The sequence below is a fragment of the Siniperca chuatsi genome, linkage group LG8 (genome assembly GCF_020085105.1).
Source record: "Siniperca chuatsi isolate FFG_IHB_CAS linkage group LG8, ASM2008510v1, whole genome shotgun sequence".
Taxonomy (NCBI): Eukaryota; Metazoa; Chordata; class Actinopteri; order Centrarchiformes; family Sinipercidae; genus Siniperca; species Siniperca chuatsi.
The window spans coordinates 2,771,123-2,797,331 of NC_058049.1; the positions used below are offsets into that span (position 1 = coordinate 2,771,123).

The 26,209-nt window shown below is 40.3% G+C and overlaps 2 protein-coding genes across 2 annotated transcripts in view; one reads left to right on the plus strand and one right to left on the minus strand.

Moving 5' to 3' along the window:
- Positions 1–10,937: 10,937 nt before the first annotated feature.
- Positions 10,938–18,477, minus strand: gm2a (GM2 ganglioside activator). Its single transcript, XM_044205308.1, has 4 exons — positions 18,206–18,477; positions 16,539–16,691; positions 15,305–15,487; positions 10,938–13,248 (listed from the first exon to the last, which is right to left on the minus strand). Exons 1-4 carry the CDS (start codon positions 18,302–18,304, stop codon positions 13,093–13,095), a joined length of 591 nt encoding a protein of 196 aa, XP_044061243.1. The 5' UTR covers positions 18,305–18,477; the 3' UTR covers positions 10,938–13,092.
- Positions 18,478–20,482: 2,005 nt separating this feature from the next.
- Positions 20,483–26,209, plus strand: part of shtn3 (shootin 3) — a 37,508-nt gene continuing 31,781 nt past the window's right edge. Inside the window, 1 exon segment of the mRNA XM_044205746.1 lies at positions 20,483–20,774. Coding sequence (XP_044061681.1) covers positions 20,715–20,774 — 60 coding nt within the window. The 5' untranslated portion in view covers positions 20,483–20,714.

Consider the following 26,209-nt stretch of genomic DNA (forward strand, 5'->3'; position numbering starts at 1 on the left):
CATTCCCTTTCCCTTAATTTCCTCTCATCTTTCTACTGTCAGTTATAAAATAAAGTTAAAAAATGACCCCAATAATAATTATAAATGAAAAAAATCCAACAAACTGAGTTAGACTGATGAGTGTGAAGGTGCCTGTAAAAACATATATACCATGCCAAAGATCAGTCATGATCACTAAATGTTCCTGCCTGTTTATCTCACCAACAACCATAGTGGGAAAAAAGAGGTGACGTTCTCCAGTCCTTCAGTTTTTGAGAGAAGCATTTAAATTGAATTCATTGCTCCATCAGAGCCGAGACCAACAAGTCCCCAAACCAAATGACAAAATTGTCAGTGCATTCTAAATCACAACAAGATAATTCACACAAAGCAGCTTTTACTCACAGTCACAAATGTTATTAAAAATATCAGCAAGTACAACTTTAAAGTGTGATGAATGAATGTCTCTAACTTCAGTTTGTTTTGCAGTTCATTCCAGTAGTACTGGAAACCAGTCTTCCCCACAGAGTCGGTATGAGGAAGTTTTAAAGTTGACCTACTCTGTGATCTGGTGTCATCATTGTTCACTGAGGTTTAGGCACAGAAACGACTTTGTAAAGGTTACTGAAAGTTGTCTTGATGGTTAAAAGAAATCACTGCTGACTGTTGGTAGGAGACGGGATGCAAACAGTGGATTCCAAGTGTCCCATGTTTTGCTGAAAAAAACTACAGAAAAGCAGAAAAGAACTACATTACAACATCTGGTGTAATTGGAAACAGAACTATACGAATTATACCTGAATATAAAAAACAAACTAAATCCTAAATAGAACTAGAAATATTTTAAATGACCTTTGACTTTCTGTGATGTCTGCAGTCGTCTGTTCATGCAACCAAAACCTGAGGAATCCAGGCAGAGCAAAGGTCAGCCAATCAGATTAGATTATCAGCAAAACAAACACCATAAACCTCCTGTCTGCAGCCAATCAACTGGCACTGTGTGTGTGTGTGTGTGTGTGTGTGTGTGTGAGAGAGAGAGAGAGAGAGAGACACTACATTCCCAGTTGAATAAGTTACAGGAAGGGAATGCTTTTGCAGACACACACAGGAACACGTCTGTTTCCAATTAATTCACCACCTGTATGAAAGTTTGTGTGGTCAGGATGTTACGTTCAAGACTCACAGTCTAAAGCTGTTAAACATTAACTCTTTCAGTGTCCCATCATTTGATTTGATTCATTTTCAGTTGGAGGTAAAATAATACAGATTTATTTTTTTTTTTAGCTGCTGGAAATGTAAGAATGAGACGTTACAGGGAGGAAAAACTGAAATAAAACCCAAACTACTGAAAGAAGAACAGCTGCAATGATTTGAGGCAAGTTTGTGATTAAGGTAATATTTTTTACAGTGTAACCTGCAGGTATAGTTAATCCCTCTCTCCTCCAGCATGGCTGATAAGCAGATAACAGACCAGAGCATGCTGGCTTATCACATACACAAACACACACACACTTTCAACATCTGATCACAACATTTCAGTGTGTGTGTGTGTGTGTGTGTGTGTGTGTGTCACTGTGAGAAATAAATTTAAAAGTATTTCCATTTTCCACCAATTAAAATGTATCAAAAAGCTCTGTGGACACATTTGACTTCTACTGTTCTAAATTTATTTTTTACAAGATACTGAAACTTTTCTGGACTTTGTTTTGTCACCAGTTTAAAATATGGCATCATACAAGAAGAAGCGGCCGCAGTGTAAGATGAAGAGCTGTGGATGCCTTTCTCAAGGGAAGTTTGATATAAGTGTCAGATACAGCCTTATATATGTGCATCCCACCAGGTGGGTGATCCACATCAACAAGTTACAAGGGTACACCCGAGTCTCTTAGGTTCCTTCCTCTCTTAAAAACCATGAAAGACAGAAAGGGTGGTAATATCCAACTGTAAAATATGCCAATGTTTGTGTATTACAGTTCACACACCTAATCCTTTCTGAACATTGTGCATGTTGGGTAGTGAATATCACTGAGAGTTTTTTATTGCTCTTGCTTTCTTTGAAAAAAAAACTGACGGGGCTGTTTTTCTGTCTCATCAACCGGACATACTACAGAAGGTATAGTCTTTATGGTGTGAATATATATATATATATATATATATATATATATATATATATATATATATATCCTCTTAACTTTTTCAAATTTTCTGTGATTGTGATGAACTCAGGTATAACCTAGTAAATTGCTGATGATGTCCCTAATTGTGGATAACCACCAGGTGCAGGATGTATATATTAATAAGTCTGTATCTGACACTTGTAATGAACTTGCCTTAAGAAACGCCAGTATTACAATAGAATCACCACATCTTAGTGTGCGGTCATCTTCTCTTCAATATACAGGTGTGTCATTGCCACGACCAGCACCTAGTCTTGCTGATTCTAAGATTAGGGAAAGATCATGGTTATGGTTAGTAAAAACATGAAAGCTGCACACATATTGGATGTTCTACACTCCCATCCAACACCCTGACTACCGCACCCTTATAAACTGTCTCAGAACATAAAAGGAACACTACTTCCTACGTTGGTAACGAACGCCGGCACTTCGCCAGATGTGAATCATGGGTATTCCTGGATAAGTACACCTCCAACAAGTCATCAAGGTGAGCAGCAGCTTTCACCACCCTCCTGTCCTATGGAAAACAACTTATTGTGGGTATTGTGGGAAAAGTGGCAGCAGATTTAGAGCTTCACCTGATTTTTTGTGTGTGTGTGTTTGTGCAATTATATGTGACCCCATTAGCAGCCATTAGCGGTGCAGTCGACATTAAATTCACCTTTTGTTTGGCTTGAAGCGTTGCTGAAAGCAGCTGAAAAACCCTTCACCAACAGGGTGTGTGTGTGTGTGTGTGTGTGTGTGTGTGTGTGGTTAAAAGCAGGATGTAGCTGATCTGCTGACCCACATGATGCCAGATAAGGATCAGAGTGGAAGAAGACAAATACCACACTCTCCGGTGAGAGGATACACTGTGTGTGTGTGTGTGTGTGTGTGTGTGTGTGTGTGTGTGTGTGTGAAGACTTGTTCCATTCATTTTCCATATTAGCTTTGTGCTATGTGACCTGAATGAATGTTTTCATCAAATCTAATTTACAGAATTCATAGCTAATCATGTTACTGAAGAAAATATTTTCCTCAGTCGCTTTTTTTAGACAATTGTAACTTAAAGGATAAGTGCACATATTCTGTATTTTTCTTATTGTCTTGCAGAGCAAAATCAACAATGAATGTATCTACTAACAGGTATTGTGTGTTTATGAAAGCCTGATGTATCTTCTTTCTCTGTGCCATAGAGCTCCATTGTTGTCCAAAAACACATCAGTGAGCCGCACTGTTGCACTGGGTGACATGTTCCTTCATCACCATGAACACACACACTGTAGTTTATTCTGACTCAGCCCCACACACACCATCCTGCTGCCCCAAATACTCACTACAGCACCACATGTGGATTCATCCGCCGCTGAGAATAGTCCCCAACAAATGCACTGTTTCCTACGTCTTCAGTTGAAACCAATGGATTTGGAGTTGAGCGCCCCAGACAGGGTATAGAAGTCACAAAGTATTGAGAGACAGACTAACAAATTGTTGCTTTGGGTCTTTTCATAGAATTTGTTGACATTAAGAGAAATATAGTGCATGAGAATGTCAGCTTTATCCTTAAAAAGTTGCTAAATTGGCATCATTGCCTCCTACCAAAAAAGTTCTTCAGACTTCCATGTTTTCATGGGGTGAACAGCACATGCTCATTAGAGCGCTTTACTGACCATTGTGGTTGTTGTTGTTGTTGTTGTTGTTGGTGGTGGTGGTGGTGGTGGTGGTGGTGGTGTTGTCTAGTGTCTTGTAAGCTCATACAGGCCTGGCACCATTTGGTGCAGGACACTTAAATAAACCAACCAGTCGGTGACCCTCACCTTGCACATCACAGTGATCCCTCAGAACTCTCCAACGCTGCTATTACAACTAATATTTTCAGAATATTTTACGCACACAATGAGACATTTCGACGTAAGAACACTGGAAATAGAAATATATAAAACTAGAGCTATGATAGGCCGTGTTAGTGTGTAACATCCTCACTCACCCCAACACGACCCTCACTACTTTCTGTCAGAACCTTCATCTCATTGGTGGATCCAGCATGACAACAGGCGATGACATGGGTCCGTTGACACCCAATCGGTGACCGAGCTGAACCCGTTCACCTCGGGTTCTATTGTCCCGCTGAACCACTGAATTGTTTGTTTACATGTTGACCTCTGACCTCTCTGCTCCTTCCTTCCCTCCTCCTCGTCCTCCTCCTCATCACCTCCTCCTTGTCTACCTCCTTCACCTCTCCAACATTTCTTCAGACTTTCCTCCACCTTTTCCCCGTCACCTCCTCTTCTTCATCCTACCTCCTCCTCCCTCGCCTCCTCTCCTGCATCTGTGAAGGAGTTTCCTGCCACAGGAAACAGCCTGATGGTGGAGGTCAGAAACAGGATGTCCTGTAGAGAGGAGAGGAGAGGAGAGGAGAGGAGAGGAGAGGAGAGGAGAGGAGAGGAAGAAGCCAGAGAGGAGAAGAAAGAAGGAGATGAAATAAGGAGAGGAGGAGATAAGAGTGGAGACAGAGGAAGAGGAGGGAAGAAGAGGAGAAGAAACAAGGAGAGGAAACAAGAGAGTAGAGGACGAGAGCCGAGGAAACAAGGAGATGAAACGAGGAGAGAAGAGGAGATGAGAGGGAACAGGATGTCCTGTAGTGGAGGAGAGTAGAGATGAGAGACAAAGAGATAAAGAGAGGAGAGGAGAACAGAAAAGGAGACAAGAGAACGAGTAGTGAGAAGAGCACAGAACAGGAAAATAAAGAAAAGAGGATAAAGGAGATGCAGAAAGCAGAAGAAAAGAAGAAGAGAAGGAGGACAGGGGGGAAGAGGAGAAAAGAGAATGAGAGGAGAGAGGAGAGACTTGGAACAAGATCTCATTCCTCGTGTGTGGACACTGTAGAAAGGCAAAGGACAGGAGAGGAGCACACAAGAAAGAAGAGAGGAGACGCAGACAAGCAGAGGGAAGGAAAGGAAAAAGAGGAGAAGAAGTAGAGTAGAAGAGGAGAGGAAGAGGAGGACAGAATGAGATTATGACATCTCTCTTTATCTCTGTAAAGTGTGTATGACCTGAGCAGCTGTCAGGCTACCATGGAAACAGACACACTGTACTGTGTGTGTATTTGTGTGTGCATATATTAATATACTATGCACAGGAATTCATAAATTAATGAGTAGATCATATACTTATTTACTCATATTTATACAGTACACCATACATACGTATCAAATGCTCTGAGGAGTGGATACTCAGCCCTAGTAATAAATATGTATGTGTCTATCTACATGGTGCACAAGCGCATCCAATACAGATACATTTGTGATTTACAGCCGATTCGACACAATTCAGCTCAGCTTCAATAGGATTGCGTATGAATAAAAGTTTGTTTGTGTAACTAATTCAAAAATCAAAGACATCAACAATGGTTCAAATGGGCAGTGACACGCTGGTTGAGTGATCTTTTAAATCAACTCTCAAACCATATCTTTAAAAAAAAAGCATTTTATTAATGCTAGCACACTGTTTTATTTCCAACATGTCTAAACTGTTTTATTATTATTATTGTTTTGATCTTATATTATTGGGTATTTCATTCCATTTTATTTTTGTATTATTTTTAAATAGTCTGATTTGATTTGCCTCATTGCCTCCACTTTGTAACTTTTACATTATAACTTACCATTATTACTATTATTATTATAACTGTGTGGCCTGTCCCCAAGGAAAATGAGTTTTCCACTAATTGCTTAGTGAGCCTAATTTACACCCACTCTGGGCTCAGTGTCATCCATACAAATTTTGTATTTTAACAACGTTTTATGGGCTTACGTGCTTGTAAATGAAACAGCTCATGGCTTCAGTTATTCATTTCATCCGGGAGGAGTTTGGAGCAGTTGGCTTTGGAAGAAGCGTTACTTCACTTCTTTCAGGGTGGAACATTTCTGACAAATTTCACTCAGAATTTGGGTCACATCGGAGGTTGTGTATTGATGTAGCCGTGTCTCCGACTCTTGTATTAGCTTTCCAACATGTACTGCTTAATCTTTATACGTCTATTTATGACACACGCAAACTCTGACAGTGATCTTGTTGCTGTCTTCCTTCCTCGACTTTCGACTTCCTCATCCGCATCTACTTTCTCACTTATTGTGTGTTTGTTTCCACTGACACACTGATCATGGCAGCTTGTTTCTCCTGCAGAAGAAGTGATGATACGTTTTACACTTCCTGTTTGTTTGGAATAAACAGACGAACAACTGGGTGCAACAGCCACAGCAACAAGCACTGAGCAGTTTTCCTGATTTTATATCATCAAATCAAATCTGCTTTAAAAGAAATGTGCGCAATAATGTGACGATATATACTGTGTGTATTCTTCTATTGTCATGTTATTGAACTGATTAAATAAAGGCGACACACTGAACTGCAGCCGGAGAGGAAACGGCAGCATCATAACAGTTACAAAACAATATGTCTGCAGGGCAATTGTTTCTTCCTGTGATTGTGGATCTTCCTCCACCTCACCCAGACCTACTGAACCCCTTAGCGCGCGCGCGCGCACACACACACACACACACACACACACACACACACACACACACACACACACACACACACACACACACACACACACACTTAACTTTCACATTAAATAAATGTTACAGCATGTGTACATCTTTGGATGCACGTGTGTGTACTGATGTATGTATTGTGTTTGTGTGTGTACGTATGTGTAGATCAAGATTCTGGTATTTCCCTGGAATTCTTGCCAAAATCTGCAGGCAGTAAAAACCTCAGGTCAGCTCTATGAAGACGGTCTGACACTGCCTCAGGGCCATTCAGATGTATTAAAACTGGTCAGGGAATACATGCTGAGAAGCAGAGCATGAGACAATTGCAGGCGTGTATGGTTGGCAGTGTGTTTTTTCCCAACTTCCTCAAAGATGTGTGTATTTCTAACAGGAACTGTTGGTCTGCTCAGATATTACCATGTAATTTAGCTTTATTCTCATTAGCAGGTAAAATGACGAAAGTAATAAGTCCTCCAACTCTCAGTAACTTGTGAACTATATCATTATTACATCACCTTTGAGGGATTGTGAGTAATTTGCTGTGTCAGTTTGGCATATTCAAATGGGATTAAGAGCACAAATGACCTCTGAAACTATTATATAGTTACAGTTTAAATATGAGCTGTGAACAAGTTGGAACTAACTGCAAGTTATCATGTAAAAATAATACTAATGATCATTTCTGCTCGGTAACACTGGCTCATCTTTCAGGCTGGTTTCATCTCTGAATCTAGAGACGCCTCTGTTATTGAATTCTACTGTATCTTAATAAATTGCACACATAGCTGAGAGAGAAGCAGATAAAACCAGTTGAAACTCGGCCACGCTCTGACAGCAGTAGCAGCACATTCGGCTCCTTTGTACACATTCAACTTTATTTAAAATCAGGCTAAATAATAACATATGTACTTTGATCTAATTTCCAGCTAAAGTCACATTAACATGTCTGAGAACACAGTGAGGATGTTTCCGTACACAGTAAAACACTACTGCTGTGTTTCTTGGAGATGTGAGGAAGCGTCTGTTGGCTAACGTTAAGACTTTGAGAAGTTAAAGAGGAAGTACTGTGAATTTTTCTGCCTTCTAGTGGTCAACATCACACAATGCAAGTATAAGAAATTGAAATTATAAATCAAGTAAATCATATTGTTGTTAATATAGCATGTCTGGCGTCTACATGCTGTGGTTGTTCTCTAAGTGAAACCACATTACCTTCTCTGTGGTTAAAATGCTGCAGCTGCCAAAGCAGTGCACTTCCTGTCTGAAATTAAGAGGAACAAGTGGTCTGCAGCTGTGTCTTAAAGTCCAGCTGAATTTAAGTTGTTTTTTTAGCTACAGCTACATATCTACACTGTAAATCATTTGCCCTGTGTTCTCTGGGAAAAAAATCGGAAACCAAAAAGGAGAAATTGATATCTTTGATGTTTTGGTTTCATGATGGCGCCCCCTAGTTTGGCATTAAGTCGACGGAGTTTGGCAGTCACACCGAGCCAGACGGCAGCCTGCTACACAACACAAGAGCCACAGACTTTAACCAACAAGCAGCATTAGTTTTTCTGCAAAGCCTCCTTATCTAACTTACTAACATGAACACACGTCTTGTCTTGCACCTTAGCTTGTTGAACGAGCCACCGAACAAACGTGAAACGTGAAAAGTGCACTGCTAACGCACACACACACACTCACACACACGCACGCATTGAGATGAAGGTGCTTTGATGGAGATTTTAACCACACACATGTTGCCAGTAATTGGGAGGAAATTCTCTTTGGTTTTAAATCATTAAACATACAGTGTGTGTAACTGAACTGCGTCCCTTTTCACACCGAGCTGTGATACGTAACGTGTGATTTACGTGTTTATCTTCTTTAATGAACAGGTGCAGAATTAAAACTGTAAAATGAGACATTGAGGATGCAGCAGCAGTTAGTGTTAGTGCCTTTGCTTTCTTTGTCTGATGTGTTTTTTTCCGTTTACACCGTAGCGCTATTATTCACCATGCAGTTTAACACAGATTGAGACCAAGATTGTGTTAAACCCTTCTCACACAGTAATGAACTTACAAAATCACTGTTATCTACAGTGTTGAGGGGCATTAAAGAAAACAAGAGGATTCTCCAAAATGTCACCCAAGAGAAACACCCAACACCCTGCATATGTCTGCTGAGGCCTCATCACGTTTGCTGTTATTTTAACAATCAGAACTACAGCAGGCAAATAACAAACTAGCTTTTATCAGAAAAGGTCCAGTGATCAGTGCTGAAACTGGACAGAAAGAGGAGCTGGAGTCGATTTTTGTGTCCTCTTACTTTAACCTGAACCCAACTTTAACCCTTTCCCCAGCCTGTCGTCTTCTGCTATATATAACCTCAATCCACCCTCGTCTCTGAGACGCCGAACCATGACCTAACGTTAACCTAATATAAACTCTAACTCCAACTATGGAGAGCAGCATTATGGGAAACAGGCGAAACAGACTTCAACACAAGATTCGCCTTGTTGAAATGGATTCAGAGCGCCAAAAGAAAAGAGAAACAAGATGAAATAACTGATGAAAGATTTCATTATTTCAAAAATAATTACTTGCACCACTGATACGCTTCTCATACATTGATGTGTATTTTCATACAGAAGTGGACTGATTACACATGGCATAGTTATACCAGGATATGAAAAAATAAAAGCCACATGCTGTGCAGCAGCTGGTTCAGAGTCCTGTCCTTTTTTTTGGTTTTAATTCAAGTACTGATGGTGGTGTTAGGAGAACAGTCACATGTTTAAGGTCTGCTCATTACAAATACAGAAGTAAGAGTTTCCCTGGGGGAAAAAAAAAAAAAAACTTGATTGGACATTGTGGTTTCTTCTCTGGAGGTTCAGTCACTCTGATTCTGATTTGAACTCTGCCTTTCATCTCTGATGAGACCACAGAGAGCAGTTAATGAACATTACCAGAAGCCGGAAGCTGATTTTCATCAGCAGAGCACCAGTTTCAAAGTCAGGAATCCACATGAGGCTGAAAACACATGTCTACAGTGGTTTTTTTGAACAAGCTCCTGATTGTGTAGAACTACCTCGTACGCTGTAGGTGCTCGACAACATCATCAAAGCATAAGTTGTAGGCTACCTGTTCATTGCACAAACAGGTTAGTTTCAGTCATCACCTCTCGACTACATTTCAGTCCTCTCCAGCTGCTTGACTTTACGTCCTGGACTTGTGGATTGGTTTGCTCCTTCATGTGTAATTGCTCACTTTCCTCCTTTTGTTTTCTGTTTTCTTTGCTGCTTCCTGTTAACATTCACTGCTGCAGCGACTTAAAATCTGACGTTGTATTATTATTTTTTCTTTAAGCTGAGTTTTTTATATTTAGTTTGGGTTTGATGCAGAAGGAAATTTGATAAATCACAAAGGAATAGAAGTGTTTTTCTGGCTTTTGTGTACTTTTGGTCTAGTGCTGTTTTTCATGGTTTACATTACATGGTTTCATGTAGTGTAAATAGTACTTCTAGTGGCAGTAGGTGCAGAAGAAACATTAGCAGTGCTGTTAAGAGTTTCATTCAGCGTAAACCAGATTTTCAGAGGAAATTCTGCCACCTTATGGTGAAACATGGAGCTGCTCCTTCATTGTGATCAAGGCTGCTTTGCTTCTGTGCTGATCACAGCTAAATGATAACAGTCTTTTATGATCAGTAGCATGTAACTCCACTCCACTACATATTGATCATAGAATTAATGAATAGCACACTGGTGGCTAGTATTGGTAGCAGTAGTGGGAGGAAGAGAAAGGAGTACGAGGAGGAGGAGGAGGAGTATTGTGAGTAGTAGTAGTTGTTTTAGAGGATTTGTGCATTCAGTCTGGTCTTCTGCAGTGAAACTCACACAGGTGGACTGAGGTCAGGTGACTGAACATTTCACTGCCATTCAGAAACTGCCTGGTTGCCTTGTTGGTACATTTAGGCTCAATGTCCTGCTGCATTGTCCTAAAACTGGGGGACTGCGTACAAAAAGAGTTACTAATCAAACACAACATGGATGAAAACATCCTCACACACACTTACAGCTGAGGTCAGAACTTCAACCCCAAAACTTTAATCCTGTTTCCACTTTTCATGTGTGCAATTCCACCTTTCATTTTTTTAACTAAATTATTTAAATGAGATTTAAATACAAATTTTTCATAACAAGGAAGAATCTTCTCAATTTGAACAATTTGTGAAGTACTGAAGTAACAGTCTTTGACCATGAAATAATATTTCACAATTTATGGGATAAAGTTTATTAAAAACTGTACACTGTGTGGACATAATCACTGACATAATCAGTATGACACTGATGTCATCATTTATTGAACATTGTTATCAACAGTATAGAAAACAAATTAAACATTAAGCCAAATTAAAATCAGAATTAACCATCAACCTTAACTTTCCCACATCAGTTATGTCTCTGTGTGCGTAATGATTTCTTTTCATCTCTTCTTCATTTCATTGCAATTTGTTTAGATATAGTAATTCCTCCTAAAGATCTAATCAGGCACTTAAGGCACAAAGAAACAGTTGAAATAATCAAAATCACATAAGATCAAATATCAAATATCAAACACTGGCTACGATCAGTTATACTACAAATGAACTAGATGAGCGCTGCTTAATTCCCAGCAGAGCTTCCTCTCATTGGCTGAAAACCCTTTTTCAAAACATCCCATTTAAGAAAAAAGTCAAAAAGGAAGCAATCAGTGAAGCAAAGAACTGATAGTACTTTTCAAAACCCAATCACAGCGACACACACTGAGGAAGAACGTATGAAGGGCATTATTACTTTAAAAACATTTTAAAAAGAGCATTTCGTCACAAATCAGACACAGAACTGTTAGCAGATGCTATGTTTGTTTTTCCAACCAAATTATCAAAAAAGTCTGATGTCAGAGCTGACTCGTGAGTTTGTTTGAGCTTCGTTAGGTTTATTAGCAAAATTTGCCCAATAATCTAAAACACTGAGACAATTAATGCTGATTCTTGTGTCTGTGGATGAACAGAGATGAAGTGTTTCAACCACGTTCATCAAAGTGTGACAGCAAAACACGTCTCAGTGATCTGAAGACATCAGCAGAATCGACCCGATGCAGTTCAGCAGCGAGCCACGTTGAGGTTTGTGTGACGGGATGAATTGTATTTTTGTTTTGGCGTGGGAAAGCGCTCCCTCTCCTGGCCGTACTGTGACATCACACTTCCCCCGTACAAATGTAACTAAAACCATTGTTTCATATTTTTTAAGAGCGGAAAAATTGGCAAAAAAAGACCTGAAAGTCCTGCCTGAGAGCCACAAACCCTGCATCAAACCTAACGGTGAAAACTCACAGAACCAGTGGAAGAACTGACCTCCCAAAGGAAAGAAATCTGTTTAATGTTTAATTAGTACACAAATTCATTAAAGGTGTTGCAATTCTGAATAGCTGCCAGTCCTTTGTGCTCATGTGCCTGCAACTGTGCATAGAGTGAACATAATAAAAAAAATATATTTTTTTACATCTCTGTATTTGAACAACTCCCCTCCCCTTTATTCTATGAACTTTCCACACTATTTGAATTTTTTTTGTAGTTTTCTGACTTGCTGACTGTTTCTATGTTAGGTTTAATCAGTTTATATTTTAGTAACCTGTATTAGTTTGATTCTAGTTTTATCTGAGAGAAGCTGAGAATCCAGCCAGAGTTCCTGTGTTTGTGTGTTTGTGTCGCGTTGATGATGATGTCCCGGCAATTTCACGTGGTGTCGCTATGACGATCAGCTAAGAATCCCGCCTACATTGAGGGGGTACTATCTGCAGAGGAAAAGGAAATAGAGAAAAGTACCTGGTACCAAAAGCGAGTCGAGCCGAGCTGTACCATGCAGTGGAAATTTGGCATATGCCACTCATTATATCATGTTCACTTATTAAATGGCACCATGATTGGCTGCAGTAGGTAAAGTGGAGCAGTTACTGCACACAAAGAATGAAATACCTGATGGCTCAGATGGATCTTAAACAGGGAAAAGCTTCACTGTCACACAAAGTAGCTATAAGTTTCAGTGAACACCAAAATGTTTGCGTCTGCACACACAGAAGTGAGTTCTTGTGCTATTTTTTAGATTTGTTTTCCCAAAAATCTTGTCTTTCTCCAATTGAACTGCAAAAACTGTGCAGCAGAAATGTAGTAAGCAGGTGAACGAGGACTACATTAGAGCCAAATGTGTTTCCCATCTTGTTTTTCTCATTGTCATCTGACATCAAAACTTTTCATTGGCCCATGTGAAGTTTATCAGTCTCGGTACTTTGTGCAACTTCTGCTTTCGTTTCCCAATTTTTGATCATTTTTATGTGCAAGTACTTAAACCTGAAACCTCCTGACTGGTTCCGGTGTCGGTTTAGCCGGAGTGAAGGGAGAGAGCGATTTTGAGGCAGCCCAGCTCTTCGCCCTGGCTGCCCAGGACTCCCTGCACACGGTAGTTCCCGTTAGTCAGCCAGGAGGGTAGATCCATGTGGGGCAGGTAGAAGTCCGACTGAGGCAGAGAGTACGAGCCCTGAGTAGACAGAGAGGAGGGTCAGACTTTATTCAGACAGATCAGAGGCATTCTGGGTACTCTGGGCAGGATATGAGGCTCCCGCAAAAGTGTGAGAGGGGATGACATGCAGCAAAGGGCCCGGGGCCAGATTCGAACCCGGGCTGCAAATATGTACTTTATCTACTATTTATGTCAATTCTAACAGTACCTGATATGGTACAATGTGTTAAGTGTAATTAAAGTGGTAATCTTGAAGATTTTCATTTAAATAAACGTCTGTTAGGTCACTGCCTATCACCAAATGAGTTAACACCGTGGCGACTGAGCCTATGGCCCACTGATGAAATTAGATTTATGTCCTTGCACTTGCAGTATTACGAACGGAAGAATGCTGTAATCAGTTACTGCGAATGCAAACCGAACATTTCCTGCTGCAGCTTCACATTAAAAGCATTTAACTGCTGAAACACGAGTTGACTCTTATTATAAAGAAGTCACAGGAAATGCAATGTGTTTGTCAGTGAGATTAGCGCTGACCGCTATCGTTCATCAAAAATGTGTCTACAAATTAAGACAACGGTCATTTTTGACAGCGGATCGGTTTGAAAGATTGCAGGGTGTAATGGAGCAGTCAGGAGCAGCCACAGTGAGCTGTTAGATGAAGAGCTGCAGGCGGCAGACTGCACACCTCCAACTCCTCAGCCAGGTAACTCCTTTCACTGCGCCCTGCTGTTCGCAGACTCATGCCGTGTGCAGCAGAAAATCTGATCACGGCTGCTCACAGGATGATGGAAAAAGGCCAATTACTGCCTGACTTCTTTATTAAAACGACACATTTGCTGTAACCACCAGTAACTAGGAGTCACCGAATCAACCAGGACTGAAATCTGAAGGATTACAACTTTAAAGTGCAAATTAAAAAGTACATTAAAAAAAACATATTACAATGTCCTCAGTGCGTCTTTGCCAAGTTTAAGAAAATAAACCTTCAGTGATGTCATCAAATTTTTGATGAAAGCCTGCGTTACAAACTGGGGGTGTAGAGTTTGAAAGATGCAGGTGTTTACCAGGCAGGAAGCTTGATCCATACAAGGAAGTATAAGTCATTATATCTTAGCCTTAACTTTTATTTTTTAATCTGTCTCCTGTGAGTCCCCAAAATATATGAAAATGTAATATTAAATGTCTGGAGTACCTCTGTTTTATTATTATTATTATTATTTAATCATGTCTTGTGTTGTTTTTAATTGTCTGATTTTATTCACCTCATTGTTTTAATCCTGGTTAAACCACGTAAAGCACTTTGTAACTTTGTTTTGAAAAGTGCTGTATAAATAAAGTTTATTATTATTATTTAGTATTATTATTATGATTATTATGGAAGGTGGGAGTTTTGTCTTCAAATTCTTGGGGGGAATTTGCAGGACAATTTGGTATTTTGGGGTGCTGTTCAGCTCTAAAACAAAATCATGGAGAAAAATGAAAGTCAGATTTCAGGTCAGATGTTAATCCCATTCGTCTGTGGTTTCTAACGTGATTCTAACGGCATCTCTGAAATGAAACTCAGACCTGAAATCTGCAATATTGTTTAATGAATGTTGACATTTTGTACCATTTCCCCATAACCGGTCGACATAAAATGCTATAAATCCAGAAAACCTTTTGCAATTTTGACCGAATTAGATGACACACAATAACTCTGAGTTAAGAGTTAACACAGTTCATCATTTTACAAAGCTAGAATGTTCCAGGAAAGGATTTAGACAGTCTTCAAACGTCATAGCTATCAGCCACTTCACACTCAGTGTTTATCGCGGTGTGTATTTTACTGCAGATCTCGATGATGGTTATGGTTATTACATTTTCGATTATCAAATTAAGAATTTTAGAGGATTGTGCTGCCTGGGCAGGGAACGTAACAGAGTTGCTTACAGTTTCAGTCTTTTAGCTTAATGCTGTGTGTAAATAGTAAAATTGAAATGTGTCTCTGGCTGGCAGAGATGTTGAAGTATCCGTCCCTTGATAAAATGCAGGTTTCCCAGTTTCTGTAATCATTGCTTGTGAAAAGACTCACAGCTTTGAAGGGGCAGTGGCAGGGCAGCCCGTAGGTGTGCAGCGGTTCAGGACAGTCCTGACCCGGAGGGATCAGCTGGTTCAGAACATCACAAGCGTCCTGATAGTGACAACTGCCCAACTCCTCCACACAGGGGACCTTCACCCAGAAACCTGCCACCTCCTTCTCCAGGGTCACATTCAGCTGATGAGGAGAGGAAGAGGAAGAGGAGACAACAAAACGTGAGGTTCTCGTGGACAGTTTGGAAGCTCTGCTACGAGAGCTTCATCCAAAATTCGTCCATGTCTAAGAAGCCTCGATCTGATCGAGGCTTCTTAGTTGTAAAAACTAGTTTGTAAACTAGTTTTTACCACTAAGAAGCCTCGATCTGATTTGTCCTGCACTTTACAGTCAAAACTGGCTCATAAACCTACTTCTGCTGGGTCCTGAGAAAAACAAGACCTGCAGTCATCGCTGAGGGCGAAGAATCTGCAAACCTCTGATCGAAAGCTTTAACGTCGATTAAAGGGCATTCTGAAAACGTTTTAACGCCAGACAGAGTGGAAAATAAAACTGCCTGAGTGACTCAAACTAAATAAGAGAATAAGGACAGTTCTTGGCTGGTTTAAACCCCACAAGATTTATAAAACTTATAAAATTTAATTAAAGACATAAAGCACTCTATTAACTGTACTCAATTTAGATAACCGAACTTTTTCAGGACTTGTAGAAACAGTAGTCATTTCCAAATGTTCTTTTTTTTTTAAAAATAATGGAATACTAAATCGTTTCTCAGCCTCTCAGTTTGATTTGACAGTAAATCCAATGAAAGAGTTGAAATTCTGTTTGTCGTAAACTGTTCGCAGCTGTGCGTGCAGCACACAGCCTGACGTGCTCACATGGAGCTCACAGGATCAGCAGACTCGCCTGGTTCTACTTCACAAAACAGCCGAGGAACAACAACAAGCTGCTCACTGCAGACAGACAGATAAGATAAGACAGTTAAACAAGTGCTGAGTAATACTGTATTTATGGCTCTATAGCTCAAACAGACTCATCTGCAAGAGGGGAATACCAGAGACTTAATGATTACTTCATCAGCTGCTGAGAGCTCTGCCTTTTAATCTCGCTTCACTTACAAAATAGTATTTCACACTGTAATACACTCACAGGTGTCCCGACGTAAAGAACAACACCGATGGTCTTGGTGGAGAGAGTTTAGTACTGTATATAAGGACAGCATCAGTGTACTCACAGCCAGGGGAGTGCTCAGCTCTACAGATGTGGATCCAGAGGCAGAGGCCGTCAGGTCTCCCGGGATGGAGATCGGATCTGGAGACACAGTCAGAGTCTTCAGGACAGCTGGATCGTCTGGCTTCCCACAGTTCTTCCAGTCAAAACCCAAAATCTGTCCACAACACAAAGGGTTAACATGCAGAAACCAGTGTTTTCACATTTCCCTTTACTGTGCCAACTCCTGTCCAAGTCCTGCCAGAGTGTCTTCTGTTTTTGAACGTGTCCAGCCAGGTTTTAGTTCATTTCCATGCCCTCTGAAAATCAGCGCGCGCAGACTTGAAACCTGAGTGAAGTCGTCCATCACGTGTGATTTTAACACAGCGTCCATGTCTTTGCAATCAGCAAAATAAAGAGACGTGATTTTAAAACTCTATCAACAACTTTCTTTTATACATTTGCTTTTAATTCGATTTTTTTATTTGTTAATTATTATCAACTTTAATTAATTTAAGTATTTATCAAGTATTATGCGCTAATGTTGAAGACTAAGTGTATTTTCTCACTGTTTTTATCTGTTCTGATGTCTGTAAAGTGCTATATAAATAAAGGTTATTACATGACCCAAAGCAAGTCTCTGCAAGTGAATGTACCAAGTATTGTTTTCTGGTTGATTGATAAATGATTCAATCTATAACATGTCACAAAATAGTGAAAAATGAGTGCAACATGATTTCTTAAATTTGCTGGTTTTGTCCAAAACTCAAAGATATTCAATCAATTTATAATGAAACAACCCACCCAACAAAAAGGCAGCAAATCCTCACATTTGACAACAAATATTTGACATTTTTGCTTGATAAATTACTTAATTATCTTATCAAAAAAAGAGACTTAGCTAAAGATCCACTATCTAGCTTTTTTTTCTGGAGCTTTCAACCACATCTCGTTGTCCTCTTCAGTGGATGGAATGAATAATGTTAGTTTAATAATAAAATGACAATAGATTTAATTTAGGCTAACACAATGAAAACTCAGATGCAAACTCCATCGGCTGTGGAAGACCACGAGCTATCTTGTTTTGCTCGTTTGTTTGTTTTTTTTGTCAAACTTTCAAATTCGAGACAGAAGTTTTACATAAATATTTCTTATTCTAATTGAATTAGTTATTAGTTAATTACTGAAGGATATCTAGGCCAGTCTCTCTATGCTGCATCATTTGCACTCCAGTACTCTGTACTGAACACTGCAATAACTCATCCACTGCAACTGTTTCCATAAACTGCACTACTTTATATTCATTGCACTGCTGTTCTTACTGTACATATCCATCAGTATACTTCTGTTTATAGTAATGCCATCTGTATATAATGTCCATAGTACCACTAAAACATTTTCATAATACTGCTCTATCCTGCATTCATGCACACACTTTATATCCTGCACTTCTGGTTCGACCTAAACTGCATTTCGTTTCCTTGTACTTGTACATGTGTAACGACAATAACGCTGAATCTAATCCAATCTAATCTAAAAGGTGCAGTAGATTATTTGTGACTTCCTTAAGGATAACTGATGTTTTCACCTTAGACTCAGTCAGCTCAGGTTAAAGACTAAAGGGCACTGTGAAAGTTTTAAAGACAGAACATTAGTATGTTCGCAGTGGTGCTGCAGTACTGAAGGTCTCACCTGTGCCTTGGTGACTCTCTTCAGTCCGGAGGAGCTGCAGTTCACCTGAGCTATAACTACCAGGCTCAGAGTCACCGTCAAAACTGACACTTTATCCATCCTGTTGTCTCTGAGCGCAGATACCGACACAAGAACCGGGGAGCAACGATCCGCTGCGGCGACTGGGAGCCGTTAAAGTGACCGTCAACGAAACCCAACTGAGGAAGCGCTGAATCAACAGCCGTGGGGCTCCGCTGCTGCAGCTACTTCCGTGTTTACTACCGCACTGGCCGAGTCTGTCACGTGACCGCTAGTGATGGGAAGTTCGGCTCTTTTCAGAGAGCCGACTCTTTTGGCTCAGCTCCCAAAGAAGAGCCGGCTCTTTCGACTCCTGAACGGCTCTTAATTTAGGATTTTTGTTTTTGTAGGCCTTTATTTTACCATAACTTTGCAAAAATAAATGGTTTGTGTGTTGAAAACCCTTTCGTGTGCAGTGTTTTTATGAGAATCCTCATAATTGCCTAGTTTTGTACATTTATTCTGTAACCCCTAACTAACCCTAACCACACTGAGTGCGCCGCTCCACTTCTCAGCACCCCCCTCTCTGTTTTTACATAATGGTATGATCCCATATCCTCACATCTGATTGGCCGCGATGCCATTGCTGACCAATCAAAACGAAGTTCTGCCTTGAGCACTGAGGTAAGCAGCGAGCCGGCTCTTCTGATTCACTACAAAGCATCGGCTCTCAGAGCCGGATCTTTTGCGCATGACACATCACTAATGACCGCAGAGACACGTGACCTACGCATGGCCACCTTCATTTAAAACGGCACAATGGATAGTTTAGTATATAGTAGTATAGATAGTATAGTATAATAGTAGTCTAATATTTGCCTTTTTATTACACTCTGTATAATTTTGGTATGCCACAAACATGTGGTCAGAAACAAAATCAAACTACTCACTGTTTAGTTGTGTAAACAGTTACCTGCACAGGTGGGCCTATATGCAGAGTATTACTATGTGCATCTGTTTTCAAAAGGTAAACAATTATTATTATTTTGGTATATGTTTTCTAATCTGGAGCACGTTTTTAAACATTCAGAAAAATGCTATGAAAGTTATTTTACAGTTACATTATATCTAGCTATATTAGAAAACAGCCCAGAAGGGGGGAAATGTTATTATTACTAAAAGATAAATACATAATGTTTAGAATATCCTGTAGTTGCACGTCCGCGCGTCTAGAGGGCGCTGTAGGACAGCTGTTTCCCCGCATGCACAGTGATGGCTTCTAGCTGAAACGCTTTCGTTTTTGTTGTTTTTTTTTGTCCACAATAAACAAGAAGAGTATTTATCTGTGAGTGCTGGTGATCTGTTTGTTTTGATCCCCATATACACAAACCATAACACACACACACACACACACACACACACACACACACACACACACACACACCACATTCTCAGGAGAGCTCAGTGTTAAAGAGTGACCTCTGCAGCTGATCTGAGGTCTCTGGAGGAAGCAACCAAACAAAAGCGTTTTGCAGAATCTACACTTGAACACATCACTCTGAGGGTTAAACAGGCTGAGCTGTAGGCTTTGGGACATGTGTGATCTGTGATGTAGCATGTTGATGTTGCTTCTGTTGTAGAAATCAGGATACACATATACAGAAGGCTATGTTTGTAACCTAAACTATAATTCAAATAATAACGATGATGATGGGTTAATAATAATAATACTAATGTAACAGTTGGACTGTACCACTAAGCCACTCAAAGGGAGCCTATAGGCTAGGGAACAAGACACAGGACATTAAAAAAGACTCAAAAACAATCAGTCTGGAATCTCTTGCACATAAAAACAAAACAAAAACCAGACATACACCGACTATTAAAAAGATAATAGGCCTATATTATAAAATACATGTATGGCTGTGATTAGCTAGGTCATTCCTTATTTTCAGTTGCTACAAAATTGAACTTGAATGCAACGCTGGTCTCGCAGCTGACTGAATCTCCGCATGTCGGACTCTCCCATCAGGACTTGAACGCACCCTGACTCCCCTAATGGGTAAATTGATACTGTGTTTTATTATATTAGGGCTCAGATGAAGACTTGTAAGCTAAAATAAAATCAAAATGAGTTCATATGTCTGGCAGAATATTATTTTAGCATCACATCTCGCTGTGCACAAATGGTTTATTCCGACTCTGCCTGCAGCTGTGAGATAGGAGGAAGAGGAAGGGGAGGAAGGGGAGGGGGAGGAGGGGTTCAGCGGAGCCAGATGATGCTGCCAGTGAACGGAGGAGGAGGAGGAGGAGGAGGAGGAGGATCCTGTCCGCCGGCAGCAGCGCACCGAGCTCCTCTCCATCCCATGCGTCTGGAAGAAGAAAAAATGGGCTCGGATCCAGACATGTGCTGCTAGAATAGACCTCTGTGTAGCTTTCTTTTCTTTTGAATAACCGTGTCTGGTTAGAAAAAGACAGAGGTGGGATTTCATTCCTCACTCTTTTCCTGAAAATGCTTCCATGCTCATCATCCGCGCAGATGGAGGAGAGGGACGCGCACATGCAAACAGAGGTAAACCGATCAAAAACATAAAGACGCTCCAATGTTTGCCTCCAGTACAATTTATTCTGCATGTTAACCACTGTAAATGTGTCCAAAAAGATCCGTTCGTGTCCTTCCGGCTCAGATGGGACATTTTGCAGGCTCGTTTCAGCCGGTATAATTCGCCGGCCGGCTTCTCCTGGAGGTTATTGTAGACATCAAAGAGCCGGACCCCTCCCTAAATTTGTCGCTCTTCTCGTCATTTAAGTGCAGAGGAGAAATGATTCTTTAAATTCATATTAGAGGTAGATTGTAATTGTAATTGTAAAGGTTTCACGGGGAAGTTACATGATTTCTAAATGGATTTGAGTCTTTTTAAAGAGAAATGTGCTGACAGTCTGTATGTCTGATGCCTCTAATACACAGGAAAAGCCTCGCCTCAGGTTTGAACTGATATTTAACAGAGCTACTTTATACATGTGTCCATCTCCATAGATGTTCTCTATAAACCAAAACCTTCATTACTCATTCAGCTTCCTCTAATCTGCTGTTTGGTGGAGGATTTTACCCTAAACACCACAATATCAGGAGTGGATACAATGGGAATTCAACCCACAACTCCTTCTGATGATAATGCCTTGCTTTACCCACTTAATTACTCAAGGAAGTGAACGCACAACCCTTGTAGTGTTTGTTAGTGCCTAGCTCCACCCTTTGGCCCACAAGGACAAAATCAAACTCCTAAACCTGCAGAATATAGTGCCTTGCTTCATTCCTTGAGTTAAATGGGGAGCTGAACCCTCCACCTTCACAGCGTTTGTTAGTGCCTTGCTCCCCCCATTGACCTACAAAGAGGGAATGGAGCTAACAACCCTGCCTTGCTCTACCCGTTTAGCTTGCGACAAACCTAACCCATGTCGGCAAAAGTGTCCACTTAATTACTGGGAATTTAACCCCCAACCCTAGAAGTGTGTTAATGGCTTGCTCTGCCCATTGCATTACATTGGGAATTTAACTCCTACCCTCTTAATGCCTTGCTCCAGTCACAGAATACTGTAATGAAAGATAAAAGTCAAATGATTCTGTTAGCATTCAACAACTACAACTCCCATAAGGCTTTGCCAGCTCCTCTGTGGCTAAGCTAGGTACATGCTATATGTTTCTGTTTAATGCTAAACAAAAAAAAAATTGTCTTGAGAATGGAAGTTTATTCTTGACCTTTGGGAAACAATTGAATCCCAGATCAAAGGCCCACTTACTACCTTTCAGAGCTCTCAAATCCATTTCACGGTCTCTTCATCACGTGACACCTGACCTCCACAGTCACCACAGTTATCACATGATCTAAGTTCCACACTTGGCTCACATGATGACACACCCGAGCCTTCACCGTTCACTGAACGAAGACCAGGAAATGCAGTTGAAAGCTTGTAAGTGGACTTTTGAGCTTAGATTAGTTTGTTACATAAAATATTCATTGTTTTGTTATTATTTTGGTTCACGTGAAAAGTTGTTTAAATTTTACTGAGCAGCATATACTCATTTATTTTAGAATATGGACAATAGTGCTGAAACAATTAGTCGATTAATCCCTTCTGGAAGAATCAGCATCTATTTTGATATCGATCATTTCAAGTCAACTTTGAAGCAAAAATGCCAAAGATTGTCCGGTGCCAGGTTCCCAGTAGAAATGATTTACTACTTGTCTTTGTCTCATGTGATAATAAATTAAAGTTCTTTGGACTGTTTGTCAGACAAAACAAGCAAGACGTCACCTCGGCATTTTTCGCTCAGCCTATTTTCTGACGTTTTATAGACTAGACAATTAATCGATTTATTGAGAAAATAATTGGCACATTAATTGAAATGAAAATAATTGTTACAGAAAATCCAACATGTTTCATATTTTTAGACAGACAGATGAAAGAAACCCTGTTGTCTGCCTAATGGAACAGAATGGATTTTAAAACGTTAGTGGACCCTCTATCCTGCCCTGATGGACGACTGTGCCCAACTGCTGCATAAATCACGTCCCCGATCCAAAAAATGCTCAGCTGGTGGAACCACTCCCAACAACAAAGAAGAATTAGCGCTGCTTCTAATGAAGCTAGCATAAAACATTTAGCGCACATTAAATAGGAGCAGCACAGCGAACCCAACTTAACCAAACTGATACGGTTACCGTACGTGATGACGTGTGACTGAAAAGAATTGCAAACCACACATTGAAGTGTCAGTGGTTAATTTGTTGAGTTTTTATGTATGAAATTCTGTTTTGTTGCAGCTGGAGTGATGCATCGCTACAACGCTAATAAAAGAAAAAGCAAAGCAAAGCTACTTATTAAGTGTGTTACCATTCAAATTCAAAGCAAAGTGAGCTACTGCTGAATACACTTTGATGTTGCATTTTGCAAAGCATCTCAGCAGCAAATGCCTGCCTGTGCAGTTAGATCTTATAAGTAGGTGGGGATTTATTGGTTTTTACTTAATAAAAAGGTGTAGTCGTGCATCCTCGTACTCACTGAGCAGCACAGATAATTGAACCGCTCACCCAGGCAGCGTCAGTGGCTTCCTGTCTGCTGGTGAACCGGCTGCCCTCGCTGTGCTCCTCAGGGAAATCTGAGCTGACAGTGTGTGAGACTGCAGGTAGAGCTGGGAGAAAGTGGGCCAAGTACTTCCTGCTGCTGGAGGAGGGGCAGAGCTGGATGCTCCTTTTTGTCCTTCTGTCTTTGAATATCGGCTCGGTTTTGTCGCAGTTACGCGAGTCAAATTTTAACCATTAATATCTACATCCCCATCAGGTCAACCACTCTTATTCTGTAAATAATACCTTTGAAACGTCTGTCATTACTCCAAGTTGAGTCAAAATGAGAATAGGGGCGTGTGAGGTTTGGAAAACATTTTGACCGTTGTGTAGCAGTGCCCACATTAAGTAGGCAAATAAGTTTAACGTCAAAGGCATTTAACGTTAAAGAGATTGAATCAGACCGTATTTATCTGATTTTAAGAAGGTTGGGGGTGATGATGCATCCATCAAAGGATGCAGCCCAAAAGGTTGCATTCTTAAGTGGATCAGATACCGCATTTACACCTGGCACTAACATGTGATCTGTCTCTGGATCCCCCATCCCTACATTAATGCATTGTGATTGGAGCCAGTTGTAAATGCAAACCCGTACAGCGTGACCACATTCTTAAACCACAGTAGGCCTATGTAATTTCTGCCACTATGGGTCTCTCACATCAAAACAATAACAAATGACGTAGTTTGATGACATCGTGAAGTAGTGTGTGATCATGGGAGTTGTTGTCTTCATTGTTAAATAACCACCATTGCCGATGAAAATCTATCTGACGTGACTCAGGGAGAAATCATGTCGGATGAGGTAATGTGTTAAAGTTTTACGGGGACAGCTTCGCCGACAGAACGCGCAACAAACGGCACTGAATAATCGTGCTCCATCACGAGTGAGAAATACAAACAATAGAGTGGCTAGCTAGCTAGTTAGCTGACTTCCTTCCTCACTCTCTGACGTGTCATCTGGTGTTGAAAGGTCACCCGACTACGCCTCTTCCTGCTAGTTTAAGTAAGCCCGGCAAAAGCTAGAATAGTTGCAGTAGCAGAAAAGTCTTCCCTCATAAAAAGTGTTCTGGGTATATCTGATGCCCTTCCATGGCATCGCTTCATGTTTTTTTGCATAATAAGATCTGATCACAATGCAGGCACAATCAAGGTAACAAAAACGCTTTTTAATACCAGATGGAAATACACCGACCCATGTCACTATCCAGATACTGTATCCAGATAAAGACCACAAGTTAATACCAGGTGTAAATGGAAATTAAGTCAAAAGTTTGCGTATCACCTGGAAGTTGCCGTTCAAAGTGAATATCCGTGGTTATTTCAAGGAAGTTCCATGATACAAGTTTACAGTAAACATTGCAAAGTTTCACTTAAATGAATATAACTTACTATAAATTTAAATAAGAAATATAATTTACATTTGTCTGTATCAACCTGTGATGAACAATATGTCCGGGCTGCTAACAAGAACAAACAGAGGTTTCTATTCTGCAGCGACGTCTTCACTGGTCAGCCTGGTCTGATGTATTTGCCAGTGTCTGATGACCACCTGAATGCAAACACCTGGTAAATACAGTATAATCGCTCTGGGATTTTGCCTGGCTTCACAAGGGGACAAAGATTGCCTGAATGCATCATTAAACAGTCGATGGTCCTGCATTGAGGGATACAAAAGGCCACAAAGGACACACCAGTTGTGTCCTCCAAATTGTAGCAAAAGAATTCTGCATTTCTCTAACATATTTCTCAGAGTCTTTGAAACACAACTTGTAGACTTCTTGTGACATGAAATTCGGACGCCTGGACCTGCGTGTGAGACAGTCCTTTAGAGGAGCCTGGAGTGCGGATTCAGCTCACCTGGGCTGAAGCTATATAAGCAGATGGCAGTGAGCCAGTATATCTCTTTCTCCTGGTTTCCATCTTGTTGGTCGGTTTGCTTGTAGTATATCTTCTTCCCTGGTTACTTACACTAAGAGGGAAGTTGCATCATGTGTGGTCTCCTCTCTTTGTCCAGCCTTGAGCTGGGTTGTGACACATGAAACAACCAGAGTTTAAAACAAATTACTATAATTGACCCAACAACTAAGTCAAATTAAGTACATTTATGAAGTACCTCTTATGACTCTTTAGAATGTTTTTGAGAAATATAAGTTTTAACTAGATGTCTAGATTTTTCTTTGTTTGTTTACTGTTAAATTCGCTGCACAGGAGGTCACCGAATGCTTCTCAAGTTCCAATTACCATTTTAAATGAAGCGTGTGCAGAGCACAGCAGCATTGCAGATACTCCACTATTGACTGCGGTCCTTCAGAAGGCCACTGTACATCTCTGTCCTATAAAGAAAAGAGGCAGTAACTTCAGTTCTGATCAATAATGAGATGATGTCACTCCCTTGTTAACCTGAGATTAGACGGAGAGGAAAAGAGGATGAAAAACAAACTTCTCACTGGATTGAAAATTCACCACAAAGAGTTGTTTGGCTCGGCAGAAAACTCTCTGAGAGTGAGCACGAGCATTTATTTGAGGGAAAGTTGGGGATTAACAGAAAATGTATAACTATGCAGCTTTTCTACTCACAAAGTGCTTTGTCGCCTTTAAAGATATATGACTCTGCTGCTGTTTTAAACCAATTTAAATGCATTTGACAACAAATTACAACAAATATTGATTATTACTCTGATAATGCTGGTGGTTGAGTCCAGTTGTAAAGTGTGAGGAGCCGCTTATGCTGGAACTATTTTTCTCTCCTGTAAATTCCCATTTCAAAGTTTTCTTTAAATTATCTCCTCATTGTTCCTCTGCTTAAAACTACTGGAATTTTTTTTGTTGTTGCATAATTTAATATTTAGGCCATAACCATCAATTTTAATTATTTAACTTA